The following is an 18,259-nucleotide window of genomic DNA, read 5'->3' on the forward strand; positions in this document are numbered from 1 at the left end:
CATCACCATGTTACCTTGATCGTGCGAAGTGGGTTCCCCCTCGGGAAAAAACCCCTAGGTCCCGAGCCACTACTAAAAGGGTCTTATGTATAGCAGGCCAAAAGGTATCACATAAGACACAGCTGCCAACAGACCCAACAGTCTCTGAAACCATTTGACAGTGAGTGACTGGCCTCCTCTCACTCTCCTCACGGCTGTGAGAATTGCTTTGATATGAGCAGGACACAACCATGCCTGAATCAAGGTCAAATCCCACACCACTTCCAGATAAGTGGTTCTCTGTAGTGGAGAAAGCACACTTTTCTCCAGCTTGCTTTTGGGACAAGCATCCTGTTTCTCTGCTGACCATTTGATGTTCAGTTTGGCTACAGCACAAGTCACAACCTCCAAGAGCTCCCCATGCGAGGGACTGCGCTGGCGAGTAAGCAGTCTCCTCCGTGTCGACGCTCATCACGTCAGTCTCCTCGGAGGAAAATAGATGAAGCCCCTGGCCCTTTCCCGGGTGGGTAGAATCCACGGGGCAGGCTTCCAATCCTAGAGAGAGGGCTGTGGATTAGTGGGTCAGGACAGAGATAAGGATGAGACTGTCTCGGATCCCTCCACTAAATCCACTTGCAATCCCTAGGGCTAGACCAAGCAGGATCGCAAACCTGGCCGCTTTCATCGAAGGTGGCCAGGCAGGAGTGGAGCACACGGAGCGGGAGAAGCTTACAGTCATGGAAGAGAGCCCCCTCGAGAGCTGCCCATGCATGCTCCGCTCCCAAACAGAGGACGTACAAATCGTGTGTATCCCCACCTGAGATATAGCATGGGCAGGGAGGAACACACAACTTGAAATGCTGTCTGCTCGCCACAGATTTTGATTTAAACTTAGGCATGATATTACTCACTTTCTATACACAGATTCCCCTGACTGGGTGCTTTTGCATACACATACACACACACACACACCACAGAAGCGCTCGCTGAAGAGCATGCGCATTTGCTGGATGCTACTTTATGCTCCCTGGTTGCTCACATCACCCCGCTCATGATGTCTCGCTTCTCTATTTGGATTGATTTCACACATGCTTCACATGCCGGGGCGTTCCCAAAGCATTCGACACAGCTCAAGTTCTTGAAGGGGAACTGAAGTAGTCATGTTTACAAGGTACACTGGGATGAAAACTACAATAGCATTTGAGGATCAAGCGCCACAGTTTTGTATTAAAACTTTAAAAGATATTTAGAGTTTTTCTTTGAGGCACTTGGTTATCCTGAAACAGCTATGTTTTCTTATGTCTGTGCAATATTATCTACAGTATGCATAAAATAGTCTATACTTATTACTTTTGGCCTGGAAGAAAATCTGATCTGCGTCTTTATACATTTTCCACTATTTTTTAAAGCTTTATACGTAGAGCCATTCCTGAAGACTGTCATGCTGCAATTTAAATTCATCAGCCTATTTTTGTAGTATTACTAGTTTTAGATAAACACAGATTTACATGTTGATCAGATGCTCTCTTTCTGTCTAATCAGATGGTTCTTTATCAAAATAGGCAACCGTGTGAACCAGACTCTTTAGCATCTTCCGCATCATCATTCTTCTTGCTAAGTAGCTTTTTTCCTCTTTCTTTCTCTATCTCTCTTTCTCATTTAGTTAGACAGTGTAAAGTATTAACTAAAAAATATGAAACTGCAGGATTCTAAACAGTATTTATGAGCCATTTGTTTTCATTGATGATCATTTATAAATGTCAGCCAGTTGCAAAATATTATGAAAGTTTTGTGAATTCTGAAAGGCTCAACAGTAGTCCAGGCATTGTGTGTGAGTACATAACTTTCTCTTTCTTTCCGTGCTGAAATATTCCCAATAATGAAGAAAAACATTATGACATTAATGTATAATGTATTGGATTCATTTATTTATAGTGTGAGTTATGAATGCATGAGTCCATCACTTTCACTCCCATCAAAGAAACTCTGGAAATTTTGACTGGCAGCTTTTTTTAGGGCAAAAAAAAAAAAAAAAAAAAATTACAGACAAAGAGTAGTTTTATGACTTTATAGGACATTCTGGATAGACGGATCAATGGCATGTAGAGATATTGGAAATTAAATATAGTTTTTTAAATATATTGTTTGTTTTTGTTTTTTTGCTATATTGTCATTACAATTAAGCATATTTACACCCCAAATTCTCATTATCACAATGTAAAAAAATACTGCTCTGGTAATAAGAATTTTTTATGCAAAACAACTGTAATTAAACTAAAATGTAGTTTACATAATAAAAAAAAAATTAATTGTTACATAGTCTTATAATTGTAATGTAATCTTATTAATATAATTCTTGAATTTTACAATTCATCTGTGATTTGGGGGATTGAATATGACCCAGACTTTCTTGACAGGTTCACCTGAATATGTAAACACAGTTGACTGTCCAGCCAGCGTCTCTATGTCCAGATCCTCCACCTTTTTACACCAAACAGATGTAGCCTCATATTCTTGGTCCCCTTCATTTCATGCTTATCAGCACACACGGCTTGTTATCAGACAGATTTATTCAAATTTCACCACATTCGGCACAAACGGCTGCAATCTGCAGCATCAAAATGAATTGTAGTTTATCATATCATTTGCATTTTTTAATTATGCTGCAAGGCAAGAAGGCAGGGGAGAGAATGAGAGGGAATGAGTGGAAAAAGATTTGTTTGAGTGTTTGAGCCACTGTTGGCCTGAGTGCCATAAAAGTAAAGAGAAAGAGGAGGGAATGTTCAGAGCTGTGGGAGGAAACGCAGCGTGGGATCACAGGAAGTCATGCAGCCACTGAAGCATGATGCTGCCCGGACACTCTCAGGGAAGCGGTCACGCGGGGTCAGTCTCGCACATTGCAGAACAAAATGTGACAGTAATGCACAAAAGTTCAGAAGAGATAGAGAAAGACAGAGTCAGGATGTTAAGAGATGGTATTTATGGTTCAAGCGCCGTCTGTTAAACACAAAGGAGCCAGTATGTTAATTATTAATCATTAACCATCCTCCGTTCTACCCACAGTCCTCTCATCTCAAAATAAAATGTATTATTTAATTTACTGATTCACAAAAGTTGCCATTTCCGTCCAGCCTTTTTTGTTTTCAAGTGATTCTTAGCAAAGGATCAGAACAGTCAGGCCTGCCTATCTATCTATCTATCTATCTATCTATCTATCTATCTGTCTATCTATCTGTCTGTCTATCTATCTATCTATCTATCTATCTATCTATCTGTTTTGTCTTTTTATCTATCTAGTGTTTTTCTGTCTATAAAACTTCAACTTAAAGAGTTTTAAACTTTTTTTTTAACTTTACAACAATCTTTAAGGCTCAACTTTTCAAAGTTGCTGTTATAGTTCAAATTAACAGTTATACAAATTTCTTCACAATTCATTGTAATTCTACTTCTTTCCATTATTTTAAATTGCAGAATTATAATTGCAGTTCTGCATGCTGTATACCTCAATTCAAATTCAGGAAATTAATTGAAATTTCAATGGCATGCTCAATTCAGTTCTGAATGACGCACAGCCCTGGCACACATACACACATTACTTAAACATTGAGCACATCTGTTCTTGAACTGTGCAAGCCTGGCAGATTGTGTTTAAATAAGTGTTGTTTTATCCGGAGTGAGTGTTCGAATGCATTATGCCTTCACTCTTTTCTAAAACTCTGATACTGCACACAGACTGTGGCAGCCCCACTGGCATTTAGAACACCTGTGGAGGTGTGTGTGCGAGCGTTTGTGTGTTCTGTGTTCCATCATGCAGTGCCGGACTACAAATGCCCACTGTCACCCCTATTTCACTCCCCATTACCCTGGGCAGGAGGGCCAGTAGAGTGTGTGAGGGCACAGCAAATGAGAGTAAATGGAAGAGAGAGGGAGAGAGAAAGAGAACTAAAAAGAATCAGACAGAGAAATAAAAAGCAAAAGAAGATTCCACCCCATTATTTTGGTCCATATCTCATTCTAACAGAGCGGTTATACAGATCCATGCACACATCTCTTTGGTAACATTCAGTAAACAGTTTCTATAGCATTCCCATGTGTTTATCCCTTCCATCTGTTGTTGCATGTTCTGTACAGTATGTGTGCATCTGTGTATGTGTGTGTGTGTGTGAGTGCTAGCACAGTGGGAATCACACCAGAGATCTGTGAGCAACCACACACACACATACATATAAACACCCACTAGCGCACAGTATGTTGTTACTAATGTCGTAACTGATGTATTCAAAAAGCAGCAGTGCATTACTTCTGATGTGCAAGTTATTCAATGCTGGATGAGCTTACTCTTATAAATTTGCTATATAGGCCTATATATTTTTAGGTGCATTGTTTTTACATTGCCATTTATAGCAACAACATGTGGAGTCAGTCAAATGATGCCACACAGGTGGGCAGCATGGTATGGGAGGCAAAATAAGAGCATCTGGATCATTCCTGTTATGCCGTGCCTTTAAACCTCTGTAACTTGAATGTGCCTGTGTTGTTATTCATAGAGGGATTTAAATGAAAGGCTATACCAAACTTATAAAAATGTGCCCTGGTTAAGCTCAGCCACTTTATTTATTATATCGTTTTACACCATTACAAGACAACTACAGGACAAAATGAATCTGATAGAAAAAAGTTCTAATTTTAGCCATTGTTTGGTGAGTGACTGAGCAGTAGCTTACATGATGGTGTTGACTTGATATTTTTAACATCTGTTGTAATTATGTTGTCATTACTGATATCTGTATTTGTAAAAAGCTAAATTAAATACTTAAGCATGAAATAAACCAGCTAATGCCTCAAAACATCATGTTTATTCTGTTGTTTTACCACCTGAAATGCTATTGTCCCTTCATGAGGATGATGTCTTTAAGCAACTGGCTTATATAAAGAGAAATTACAAAAAAAACTAGCAGGATGGAAAGTGGTATTAAGTGATAAAATGATTAACTAAATGAAAATGCCCAAGAAAACATGTTTTGTTTGAAACAATCATGGAAAAGGGAAAAATTAAGAAACACCTGGAAAATGTCTTAATATATTGCCTATTTTTACATGTCAGAAGTTTAATATTGTAGCACCAGGGGATATGGCAAACACAGCAACATCTGCTCAAAGTGGTATAATAATGATTTAAAATTAACCCCATGTTCCCTTAGTTGTAATATTGTGAAAAATGTAACTAATGTGATTTCCATCTTTAGAAATGGTGTTTTAAAACTTAATAAAAAATCACACACCAAGAAAAGAAAAGAAATGGTGTGTTTACTGTTTTATTCACTATGTTAAGACATATATAACTGATGCTAACATGAAAATGGCATTACTGTATAATGGCCCATAAGTTCAATCTGTTGGTTTCCTATTCATTGGTTGAAATACTTGCAGAATTTATACATACATTGTTGTTTTTCTGTTCAAATCTAGGCATTTAGAAAATGATTCAAAAATGTCAAATGTCAGAATAGGTATAATTTAACATAATGATGATAGAAAATAATTGGTTATGCTGTATTGCAAATGCAAATGATCTCTTTAAAGCCATTACAGGAAATGTCACCTAAGGTCTTCCATGCAGTTCAACAGGCATTGTGCACATATCTACACAGACACAGAAGCTAATCAGAAAGTGGGATCTTATTTTCCATTCCAATTTCCTGCTGAGGATTCTTTTAAAGACAGTTTTACAGAGTCGTACATACACACACACTTCACCAGGATAATGTGGCTGACAGAGCCTAGAAAATAATGATAATGAAGATAAATCTACAGCAGAAGATGTTAGGGGGTGAAATCACAGTAAAGATCGTGGTGGCCAAAAAACAATGTAACTTTGTTATTTTAAGGTTTACAAGGAGATTTCGAGGCCAACGGACATGTTTGAGCAAGAGGTTGCATTATACTGGCAAAACATTTGACTGCTGTGAGAGATCTACTAAAGGTGACGTAATAAATCTAAACAGCTGCAGATAATCTCATTTCCGTAACTGCCGCACTTTGATGTGAAGTTTTTGTCTATTTTGATGCTCCAAATATCTCTCTCTGCATTCTGCATGTGATGTGGACTGCATGCTTATAGTGTATTGAGGGGTTGAAATTTATTAAAAATTGTCATAATAATGGTTCACTTTGGGAGCAATTCACTAAGAAGGAATAGTGCGCCACTGTTAGCTCCGTTTATTTCATTGTGCTGTTTTGAGTTGTTTTAGCACCCATTTCAGAAATTATGCAAGTCAAGCAATGGTATGATGGCTCCATCATTAAACTGGCCTAACTTTTAGTGAATTTGCCTCTTATGCTTTCAATAAGAATCATCGTGAATTAGACAAAATTGTTTCTATGGCATCCATTTCAAAGACCTTTGTAATGAAACGAGCAGAATGAAATTCTGTGTACATCAAAAATGTAGCATATTAACAAATTTACGAAAGATTTGCAGAGAAATTAATTCTGCGTGTGGCAGAATGTATTTAATGGTTACAATGTGTTTGTGGTTGATGGAGGACTCTGTGTTTGACAGATTCACTTTCTTTTAATCCATTCTGCAAATGTTAACTTCTAAATGTAATGCCCATCTATAATGGAAAACATGGTGAAATATTGTATGTATGGGTTTGTGTGTGTGTGTTGATGGTTATTTTATTCATAGGAAATGAAGATCATGTCAAGTCACAGCTGTCATACTGTCAAGCTCTGAACTCTGTGATAGATAAATCTACATTGTTAACTGTCCTTCTACAACCATAATCTGACCTCTCTTATCTCTCAACCTCAGACTGTCACACAGTACTTATGAATTCAGCTAGTGTCATGATATTCACAGAAATCCAGCAGAAAGGTCATAGGTGAGAAGAGTAAGAAGAGTTTAGTGTATGTGCTCATGTATTTTTAAAAAGTGAGAACTAAAAGAGGCACTTTCACAGGAAGTATATGGATGTAGGAAGGCATCCAGGCACATCAGAGTTCAATGTCTGCATAACGTTCTGTCTACTAAGATGCCATCACCCTTTTTCATTTTTCCTAGCCTATAATAAGACTGAGAATAGCTTCTGACAGAGTGGTTGAAATCTGTAAATGCGTTTATACACTACAAAGTTTGGGGTTAGTTAATATTTTTGAAATAAATTAATATTTTAATCAGAATGGACACATTCAGTGGCTCAAGAAATAAAGACTTTTACATTGTTGCAAAAAAAAATAACTTTTTATTCATCCAGAATCCAGAAAAAGGTATCATGGTTTCCCCAAAAATTACAACAAACCAGTATATTAGAATGATTTAATAATGACTGCCCAAGACATAGGTTTCATCAGAAGACACCTTTATCCAGAAGTGTTGTCTGTTACAGTAAGTCATTAACTGACTAGGCACAAATACAGAAAGGCTGTTGGTTTTGGACTCTGCCATGTATTAGGCAGTTTGATACAGGCATTTTATTTCCATTGGAATATTTCTACATGCGAGAGATATGCTTCTGTGTGTGTGTGTGTGTGTGTGTGTGTGTGTGTGTGTGTGTGTGTGTGTGTGTGTGTGTGTGTGTGTGTGTGTGTGTGTGTGTGTGTGTGTGTGCGTGCGTGTGTGTGTGTCAGACTTTGATCAGTAAAGTTCCTGGTAACTTGGAGGCAGATGAAACAGTTTTTCCAAATTAGAGCACCCACTCACTCACCCTCTGCCATATCCCTCTCTCTCTCTCTCTCTCTCTCTCTCTCTCTCTCTCTCTCTCTCTCTCTCTCTCTCTCTCTCAACTGTCTCAAGCTCTCACTTTCATTCTTACCCTGCTGTTATCAGACATTTGACTAAATAAGATCAGTGCTCAACTACCAAAACAAATGTAATTTGTTTGTTTGTTTGTTTGTTTTCAGTACACTATTTTTCCTACTTTGTTCTTCTTTTTCAGTTTTATAGATGATTTACTGCTAAACGATGCCAATCTGATGGCATTATTGCACTCTCTATTAGGGATGGTAAGATTCACCGAGTGTGCATAAGATACAAGTTGCCATTTTTATCATGATCCATCATTTCTTAAATATTTGCATTGGTAAAAAACTATTTATTTATATAGAATTATTAGTAGATGCACTTTACTAAAAATAATTTGTAACCAATATTTTATATGTAGATTGATTTCTCCTCTCTAAACTGTTTCTCTAGCGTGTTCTCTCATCACCATTGCTGCTACATAAATGTGACATATCACAGCACTACTGATTTGCTGTCTGTCCAAACCAAAGAAATAAAAGTGAACTATTTGTACCATATTGAATTGCATAAAATCATGCTTTTTCTATTGCATCATATTGCATTGAATCGCATTGTGTTAAATCGAATCGAAATCGAATCGCACTGCATTGTAAAAGGGGTTTACATTTTTTCATTAATCTTATTTATTGTTTATTTGTTTTAGTTTTAGTAATTTTAGTACTTAAATTTCTCATTTTCAAGTTTTTCATAATATTTATACTTCATAATATTTATATTTTATTTTATATCAGCTGCATTTCAATGGCCAAAAGCATTTTGTAATAGTTTTAGCTAACAATTATATTACTGCTCTCCATTAACAGATCAGTCTGTATTTTTCCTTTCCCCCATTCTTCTGTTTCTCCTCTACTGTACTCCAGGTTTTCTCAGCACAGGAGATCAGTCTGCTAAAGGGAACTATGGCCTGTTGGATCAAATCCAGGCCTTGCGTTGGCTGAATGAGAATATTGGACAGTTTGGTGGCGATCCTGAACGGATCACTATCTTTGGCTCTGGGGCTGGAGCGTCGTGTGTCAACCTACTCATCCTGTCCCACCACTCTGAGGGTGAGACAAGTGTGTGTGTGTGTATTAATGCTTTAACAGACTAATACTATCCCTGCAGGTTTCCATCTCATTATTAATGCTGTGTGTATGTGTGTGTGTGTGTGTGTGTGTGTGTGTGTGTGTGTGTGTGTGTGTGTGTGTGTGTGTGTGTGTGTGTGTGTGTGTGTGTGTGTGTGTGTGTGTGTGTGTGTGTGTGTGTGTGTGTGTGTGTGTGTTACCTCACAACATGTCTCACCGTCCTGTCCAACTGTGTTCTGTTGCATTGCTCGTCAAAAAAGTCTACCTTTACCCGCACCATCTTCATCATCACTGTCATCCTCACCTAACATCAATCCTACAGCCCTCAACTGTCAATCACGCCAGGTAAGTCATGACAGTTTTTACCCTGGAGAAACCAACCATGTTATTTCCCTGTAAGGAGCCCAAGCCAACTGAAACAGGAAGAGATAGGTATGTAGGTATGTGTTAAAGGGATAGTCCACCTAAAAATGAATTTTTTTTCATCTTTTCCTCTCCCTCATGTCATTCCAAACCTGTATGGAACACAAAAGAAGATCATCTGAAGAATGTTAGTAACTGAGCACTTTCAGTCTCACTGTCTTCCATTGTAATTGTGTAGACAAAAACTAAAGTGAAGTCAGACTGTTTGGTTATCATTTTGCTAAATATCTTCTTGTGTTTACAAAGAAATGTATACAGATTTGGAATGACTTCAGGGTGAGTAAATGATGAATGTTCCTTTTTTGTGGACTATCCCTTTAAGGTTAAGTAAGTGGATAGAGTTCACTGAAGTGGAGCAAAGAAAAAAAATTAACAAAGTGATTTTTTGGGCACCTCTTAACTAAATGTCTGTTTGTGTGCCTGTTTGGACAAGCTAGATAAAGAGAAAAGCACAGGCGTGTTAGCAGAGACAAAGCTACAGTAGCTCCATATTGATTTCTCTGGGAAAGGTAACATGCTCTTCAATTATTAGAAAGAAAGAAAGAAAGAAAGAAAGAAAGAAAGAAAGAAAGAAAGAAAGAAAGAAGGGCAGAACAAGGAAAAGACGAGCCCTTTGGTAATAAGTTTCTACTCTTCTCTTGAGAGTAAGAAAAAGGCTTTGTTTGTAAAGTGTTTATAAGTGAAAAGGCTACAAGAGAATAATAGATTTATTGTTATTATTTCAATGCAAGATGGAATTAGTACAATATTATCTCAGTAATCACTGAAAAGTGTTGTTTGTGCCAAACCCAATCCTCGTTTTCTTCTGTTCTCAGTTTTTCATTGACGCAATTCCAGCTGACACTGTGTTATGTGCTACTGAAATTGACATAAAAAATTACATCCACTTAACAAGCCCTGGATATACAACATAACATTTAAATAACCATACTACAGTATACCATTATATCACTGTTAAAAGGTTAGTTGACAAGAAATGCTTATGGAAAACTGACGTGTCCTTTTAAAACTAATTGCTAATTTGTATGCATGTAGCTTTTATGACCTCATATTATATTTGAGACTACATGAGTTATATCTACTTAATTTGGCACAATTGGAAATAGTGAAAACCACTGACAAATTATGGTGGTGACCAGTTACAGGACACTTTCCATTATTTATTCAAATATGTGAACATGGAGAAAAAAATAAGTATTTTGTTTATGTTGTTTATTTATAGCAACAGCCAAAAATACATTGTATGGGTCAAAATTATCGATTTTACTTTTATGCCAAAAATCATTAGGATATTAAATAAAGATCATGTTCCATGTAGATATTTTGTAAATTTGCTACTGTAAATATATTAAAACTTTCATTTTGATTATTAATATGCATTGCTAAGAACTTCATTTGGACAACTTTAAAGGTGATTTTCTCAATATTTTGATTTTTTTTTTTTGCATCCTCAGATTCCAGATTTTCATATAGTTGTATCTCGGCCAAATATTGTCCGATCCTAATAAACCATACATCAAAGCTTATTTATTCAGCTTTCAGATGATGTATAAATCTCAATTTCGATTGAGAAAAAAATTGCCCCTTGTGACTGGTTTTGTGGTCCAGGGTCACATATGTATAAACCAGGTATATGATGTATGCAGGTTTTCTTCTGTGTAGTTAACAGCTTGTTATTGTTCCCTCTCATCCCAGGCCTGTTTCAGAGAGCCATCGCTCAGAGTGGTTCAGCCATCTCCAGCTGGTCCATTAGCTACCAGCCCTTGAAGTACACTAAGATTCTGGCCCGAAAAGTGGGATGCACATATGGGGAGACCGCAGACCTGGTGGATTGTCTCCGCAGGAAAAATTTCAGAGAGCTGGTGGATCAGGACATCCAGCCGGCCCGCTACCACATTGCATTTGGACCTGTGATGGACGGAGACGTTGTGCCAGATGACCCCGAGATCCTGATGCAGCAGGTGATCTTGAGATCACTTTCATTTGTGGGGAAGGTTTCTAAGACCTATGTTCATTCAAATTCAGCATCTTTCCAAGCCAAATATTAGGTTTCAACTATTTCCAGTAAACCACCCAAACTACCTTTTAAACCAAATCTTAGTGATGCTTCAAGCACAGGGTTTTGAATAAAGCTTCATCAGATCTACTTTTGTAACTGCAGACTAAATGTTCCATGAAAATGAGTGACACCATATACTTTTGAAACGACGTCATATGCTATCACGTTATACAACAATGTCATATAAGCGATTCTTCAGTTAAAGACAGTAAATTCTTAAAACATTTATACTTTTTTTCTGTAATTTATACTTTTTTTATTAATGAATGATATTCATAATCTTTAAAAAATTCACTTCTTATTTCTCATTTAAATGTAACAAAGACCAAAATAATTGGATGTTTATGGGTGGAATTTCAGGATTTTCAGATCTCAGGAAAAGATCTTTTTTAAGATCTCATGAAAAAGTGCAAAGTAAAACTGCCCAGATGTTAACACATTTTATAAACATATTAAAGTGAGAAATGTATAAAGTCTAGGTATAGGGGACAAGCCTGAAATTCTGTCTAATTTAACATTTCTAAAATAGGGATATTTAATTAAATATACATGACCAAGTTTAAAGCTATTATAATCTACCCTTTAAAACTAAGTTCTAATTTACTTAAAATCATTCTAGGTAACAAAAGTTGAAGAATGCCATATATAGAAGAAACCCCTTTTTTTCTTTTTCCTGCTGGTTACTGGCAATCAGTTGAGAGTCAGAGAATGTTAAATTCTTCCTCCACTAGGGGGAGTTCTTGAACTACGACCTTCTGATTGGTGTAAATCAAGGAGAGGGGCTGAAGTTTGTGGATGATGGGGGCACTGAGAGCGAGGAGGGCATTTCAGCTGCAGCTTTTGACTACACCATCTCCAACTTTGTGGATAACCTCTATGGATATCCTAAAGGTAATTCCCCTATGTATTTGACTTTTATTGTTATTGCATGTTTTGCAATTATCATTAGAAAGTAAACATCTAGGTTTCTATATCAGCATATTTCATGTTAAACTGTGCCAGAGTTTGACAGTTTTGTAAGGTTGAAAAAAAAATTGGTCTTTAGATTAAATTCTCCTGAATACAGGTGTAATGCATAGCAGTCCATGTAAGTCTTATGTTTATTTTGCCACGTGAAGACTCAAGTCTGGTTGAGTAAACAGCATTCTGACTTTTAATGAGGGACAATGCTGAGTACAACAACAAAAATTGGTAGGCTACTAGATATTCTGCTTACTCTTGATTAGGTGCTATTGTTAACATTTTCCACCAGAGGGTGATAAAAGACAAGCAATGTCCATAACCATGCTATTTTACGTGACCTGTAATCTGGAGATTTTATGTCTGGTATTTAATGTCCTATAGATGTTTTTTACAAATAACATCCATTCATGGGGGAATTTTCTCCAAGTTCTCCAATCATATATCTACACACTCAAATGCTCTTGTCTGTACTTTGTTTACTGTAATTATTCTCTATATTTTTTTAGGTAAAGACATCCTGAGGGAGACTATTAAGTTCATGTACACAGACTGGGCAGACCGGGACAATGGGGAAATGCGGCGCAAGACTCTCCTGGCATTATTCACTGATCATCAGTGGGTGGCACCAGCCGTCGCTACTGCCAAGCTCCACGCGGACTACCAGTCCCCCGTCTACTTCTACACCTTCTATCACCACTGCCAAACTGAGACTCGACCCGAATGGGCAGACGCTGCTCATGGGGATGAGATACCATATGTGTTTGGTGTGCCCATGATTGGAGCAACAGACCTCTTCCCTTGCAACTTTTCCAAAAATGATGTCATGCTTAGCGCTGTGGTGATGACATACTGGACCAATTTTGCCAAGACCGGGTGAGTCTGAATATGCAAAATATTATTTCTTTCTTTCTGTTTAAATAGCTAAATTATAGTCCTAACACATTTCTTTTTAAATTACATGAAAATAATTCTAAAAAAGTCTTATTTCCTGACATTACAATTGGATCTGGATAATATGGCAAAAGACATTTTTTCCGTATCATTCAGTATAGATGTGCATCATGATATTCATTTCATACAATTAATATGGAAGGAAATTCCACATGTTTGTTAGACCTCAAGAATGAATATAAACAAGTTATTACAGAGTTTTTTTATTTTTTCTGGATTTATAGATTTTTCATCAAAAATGGTGTCATGATAAAATTAATTCAGAAATATAACAATTAATTTATAACAACACGTTGCATTTTCATTTTGGGTAAAAGTAGGTGCTCCACAACAGAATTTGTAAGCTGTATAAATTAAAACATAGTTGAAAAAATATCTCGGTTTTATGACATTCATTAAAATTAGGGAAGAAAATTACTTTGAGAAGTAACTTATATTTTACAAATACAACCCTAGTGGAAAAATAATATACAGTAGTTGACATTGGAAGTGGATCAAAAAAGCTCATCAAATTTGTCCCAAGACAAGAACGCATTTTAACTTTTAGGACAACTTTGATGAAAGGTTTTGATCCACTTCAAATGCTGACTACTGGATTTAAAATGTACAGTTCAAATCTATTAAAATATTTACTGACATATCGCTTGAAACTTACTGATATAAGTAAACTTTATTTGGAGTACTACTTGTGTACAATGAACATTTCTTAAAATTAAGCCTAAAATGTGTTTTAATGACACTATTGGTGAGGACTGTGTTATCTTTGATTAATATCGGTCTTTAAATGCAAGATATTTAAAGTGTATCTATAGAATACTTGCAATAGATCCCCTTTAGCACAATCAATTATACTTCAGTATATCCTTATTTGGATTTCAGCAAAATTAAAGTGCAAAAGTACTAAATTAGTTGTTCCAGTTTAGCAGACTTTAAGTATACCAGTTTATTATACCAAAAGTACAATCGCAGGGTATTTTTATGAAGCACATAAATATGTAAATGTATTTGTAGTATACTTAGCATGAAATAAATGTATTTTTGTTTTTCACTATAGGGAATAGTAATATATTTCTGGCAAAAATGACAATGTAAGCCAAACCTTATTTTGGCAGCTTGATGCTGAGACCTTGAGTTTCAGTGTTCCAGATTGTCTAGATGTTGGCTAAATATTGAAAAAAAATTTAAAAGTTTATTAGATTGTAATTTTTTAATTTTTTTATTTTTTTCAATAAATATCAAAATCTTTTATCACCTGGCCCAAATTCATATTGCAGTTCCGTTTCCTGTTTTAAATTCCAATTTGATTTAAAAAGGCTTCTCAGTTTAAAAAGTTCTGAGTGGCTCACAACATCAGTGTGGAATTCATTCAAATACCCTTCTGACACAAGATATCTGTTTCCTCTAGGGATCCCAACTTGCCTGTTCCTCAGGACACCAAGTTCATCCACACCAAGCCCAACCGCTTTGAGGAAGTGATCTGGACCAAGTTCAACTCCAAAGACAAGCAGTATCTCCACATTGGCCTGAAGCCTCGCATCCGGGACAACTACCGGGCAAATAAGGTTGCCTTCTGGCTAGAACTGGTTCCTCACCTCCACAACCTTCCCGACGAGGTCTTCAGCACTGCCACAACCCGGCTGCCTCCAGGAACCGCCCGCACCCCATACCGGAAGGGTCAGGAACCTCGTACCACACGCCATCCCATCCCAACCTTCCCTACAGAATCAGACCCAGACGGCTCAGAGCCCCCTCGATTCCCTCCCTTCCCAGGCGACACCCGGGACTACTCTACAGAACTGAGTGTGACGGTAGCTGTCGGTGCATCGCTCCTCTTCCTCAACATCCTTGCCTTCGCCGCACTTTACTACAAACGCGACAAACGGCACGAGATGCGACGGCACCGACTGTCCCCGCAGCGAGGCGTACCTGCTAATGACTTAGCTCACAGCCAAGAGGAAGAGATCATGTCCCTGCAAATGAAGCACTCGGAGCACGACGCCCACCACGACATGGAGCCGTTGCGACCGCACGATATTTTACGTCCCTCATGCCCACCCGACTACACACTGGCACTTCGGCGGGCACCCGACGATGTTCCGCTCATGACCCCCAATACCATCACCATGATTCCCAGCACCATTACTGGCATGCAACCCCTCCATGCCTTCAACACTTTCCCTACACCCACCGGCCACAACAACACCTTACCCCACCCTCACTCCACCACCCGTGTATAGTAGCGCCCCCAAACGAGAGGACTAGCTCTCATACATATCCAGTTTTCTCTCTCTGCCCACCTTTTCAAGCTCCTAAACTTAAGATGCTCTCAGTTCAGCCATCTAGAGCAGCGACAGCGCATCCTGTTGGCGTTCTCATAGACACAAACAAGGTTTCGTAGAAGTTGAACACACTAGAGGAGCTCTGTTTGTAGACTCAATGGTGAGCAACAGATTTGGTCAGCAGTGACAAGTCATCAGCCTCGTATTGGATTCAACTTGCTGTTTGTTTTTACACATTGTTCTTAAAGAAATTGGCCGTAAGTGATTGACTAAGCTGATCCGATGTCATGAGGGGAAATTATGACATTTACTCACTTTTCTTCTCTCGTTAAATTGGCAGAGTGCAGATTTCATCTATCCTTTTTGTCATCCTCCTTTGTTATTCCATTACCAGCCCGTCGCTCTCTGTCCGAATGTGATCTGTGTCCTTGGATGATGTTTTACATGAATCATAGGGGCATTCGATAAAAGGCGGAAGCTGGATATGTTGTGTTTACCTGCAGTCTTGTGTCAAGTATTAAACCTTGTAACAAGAGATGCAGAGAATGAGAGAAAATGACAGCATCTGACAGAAGATGAAAACAAAAGTGCCAACCTCCTCTCTTTTTTTCTTGCTCTCACTCTGCTCTGCGCGTGTCATTTTATCACACATATTTGACTTGGCTATGTGTTGTTTCTTAGGAAGATTTTTGTATGTATAAATATAAAGACAAATATATAAAAGGATGATATAAATATATATTTACATGGATTGCTCGGTGGGATCTATGCATGAAATATTTTAAAGCACCAAGATGGACTTTTTTTTTGTTTGTTTGTTTTGTTTTAAATTTGCTTGCTTAAAATGCCTACAGAAACCTTTTCTGCAGTGGTATTTTCATCAGTATTAGTCCAAATGTGACCTCCTCCTCCTCAGTCTGACCACTCTATAGGACACTTTATTGAAAGAGAGCTATTGGCAATATTCTTTTAAATGCTTTTTGACATTCATATGCAGATGTTGGTGCTATTATTTGACCATCAGCCATGTAGTGCTGTACCAGAGCCATCTGTGATGGTACGGACAGTTGCATAAATACAGCGAATGCTCATGTAGCTTTGCATCTCTTTTATGGGCCTCTGACATTATATTTCTCAAATACAAATGATGCTCTTACACCTCGGCCCATCTTTCTCTCTCGTTCTATCTCCGTCCTTACTCTTTCAGTTTAACATCATTGGGTTTTTGACAACCAAGTTTAATAAGCATCTTTTTGTGTAGTTGTGCGTGTGCACACATAAAGAGTGTGTTTTCTAGGCAATAGCTAGGTGTCCTGTACATTTGTGGGTAATGTGAATGTGTGAGGTAAGAGAATATGTGACGGAGAGGCACAACGAGAGAGAGAGATGTAGACTTCTGAGTTTGTTCAATCCTCATAACACTGAAATCTCCTTCATCTGTGGCCCTCTATCATTCAGGAAAACCTACAGTACCTGGCCATTTTACATACAAAATAGGAATAGGCTGGAAGCACTGCTAATATCAGTTTGATGTGTTTACCCACATCTCTACATATCTCACATCTGTCTGCACTGCACACTTGACCTTTTAGACAAGGTTATGACAAGCACAGCACATAGTGGTGGTGGCAAACCAGATCTATATATCTTACAGATTGTTTCTTCAGAATACATGTTCAGGTTAAAGAATGAATGGCTCAGAATCACTGGACAGTAACTGCAGGATAAACATGATCACTTATGTTCTCTTCATGCCTTGTTAGTCATATTTTTTCTGCCACAGCTGTGTGTCACGGGAGGATGACGGTTTGTGTCAGAAAATGCGTTTGTCTCACTGTTGGCTCCGTGTATTGAGTCTGAGATGCCCAGACCATCATGATGGAGCAAGAACTAATGCCAGTATGCTGCACAATGTACTAAACATGAACAGACTCTAATAGCATTGCTGAGCAAACATTGCTGGAGGTTCATTCATGAAAACAGAACTTTCTTCTGCGGTGTGGACTGAAAACAACAACTGGACAATAAACGAAGGGAGATTGTAACAAACTTCAGTTGCAGGTACCTTCTGGAGATCCGAGAGTATAGGTTGGACCTGTGAATATGTACCATCTGTGGACTTTTGTGTGGTTGTAGGTATAACTGAACTCTATTTTAAACAAACTATGAGGAGTTGACTAGAGCTGCGTACAAAACAACCTCAGTTCTAATAATCAATACCGTTTTAAGGGGTGAGTTCCCACTCTTTTGTTATTTCTCTGGTTTGTTTTTGTACGCTCAACCACTAGATTGTGATGTCGTGGTACATACAGAATAAAGACTCTACATCCATTACGAGCCATTCATTGGGTCTTCAGTAGGTGTACAGTGAGAGAAGGAGAAATAGAAATTAACTGTACATTTTTAAGTGTAAGAACAAATCAACTGAAAATATTTGTAAATATTCCGTTACTTGTTTAAATGTTTTGTTTGTTTTTATTTTCTTTTGGTTTTGGTTTTTTTCTTTCTGGTCGAATGAAATTTGAAATACTTTGTGACCAGGACAACAGGTGCAAGTTCTAATTCAGCCACCAGCAAAATTGATGAATCTCATTCGTTAAATTCACTTTCTGCTGCTTCGTTTAGTTTTGAGATCAGAGGATGGAGATGATGAATCGCTCTTATATTTGAGCATAAAGAGATTGTGTATTGTGTAGCATAACAATATCACTTGAATCTTCACAGTAGTCATATT

At 37.7% G+C, this 18,259-nt stretch overlaps 1 protein-coding gene across 2 annotated transcripts in view; it reads left to right on the forward strand.

The window, feature by feature from the left end:
* The window catches only part of LOC109094698 (neuroligin-2-like), a 160,454-nt gene extending 142,598 nt beyond the window's left edge, over positions 1–17,856 (forward strand). For both annotated transcript variants that reach the window (XM_042726986.1, XM_042726985.1), the window contains 5 exons: positions 8,647–8,832; positions 10,969–11,234; positions 12,064–12,223; positions 12,802–13,168; positions 14,652–17,856. In XM_042726986.1, the coding sequence (XP_042582920.1) occupies positions 8,647–8,832; positions 10,969–11,234; positions 12,064–12,223; positions 12,802–13,168; positions 14,652–15,483 (1,811 nt within the window). In that variant the 3' untranslated portion in view covers positions 15,484–17,856. The remainder of the gene's footprint in view (positions 1–8,646; positions 8,833–10,968; positions 11,235–12,063; positions 12,224–12,801; positions 13,169–14,651) is intronic.
* Positions 17,857–18,259: the final 403 nt, after the last annotated feature.

The sequence above is a fragment of the Cyprinus carpio genome, chromosome B7, assembly GCF_018340385.1.
Source record: "Cyprinus carpio isolate SPL01 chromosome B7, ASM1834038v1, whole genome shotgun sequence".
In the NCBI taxonomy this organism is placed as follows: Eukaryota; Metazoa; Chordata; class Actinopteri; order Cypriniformes; family Cyprinidae; genus Cyprinus; species Cyprinus carpio.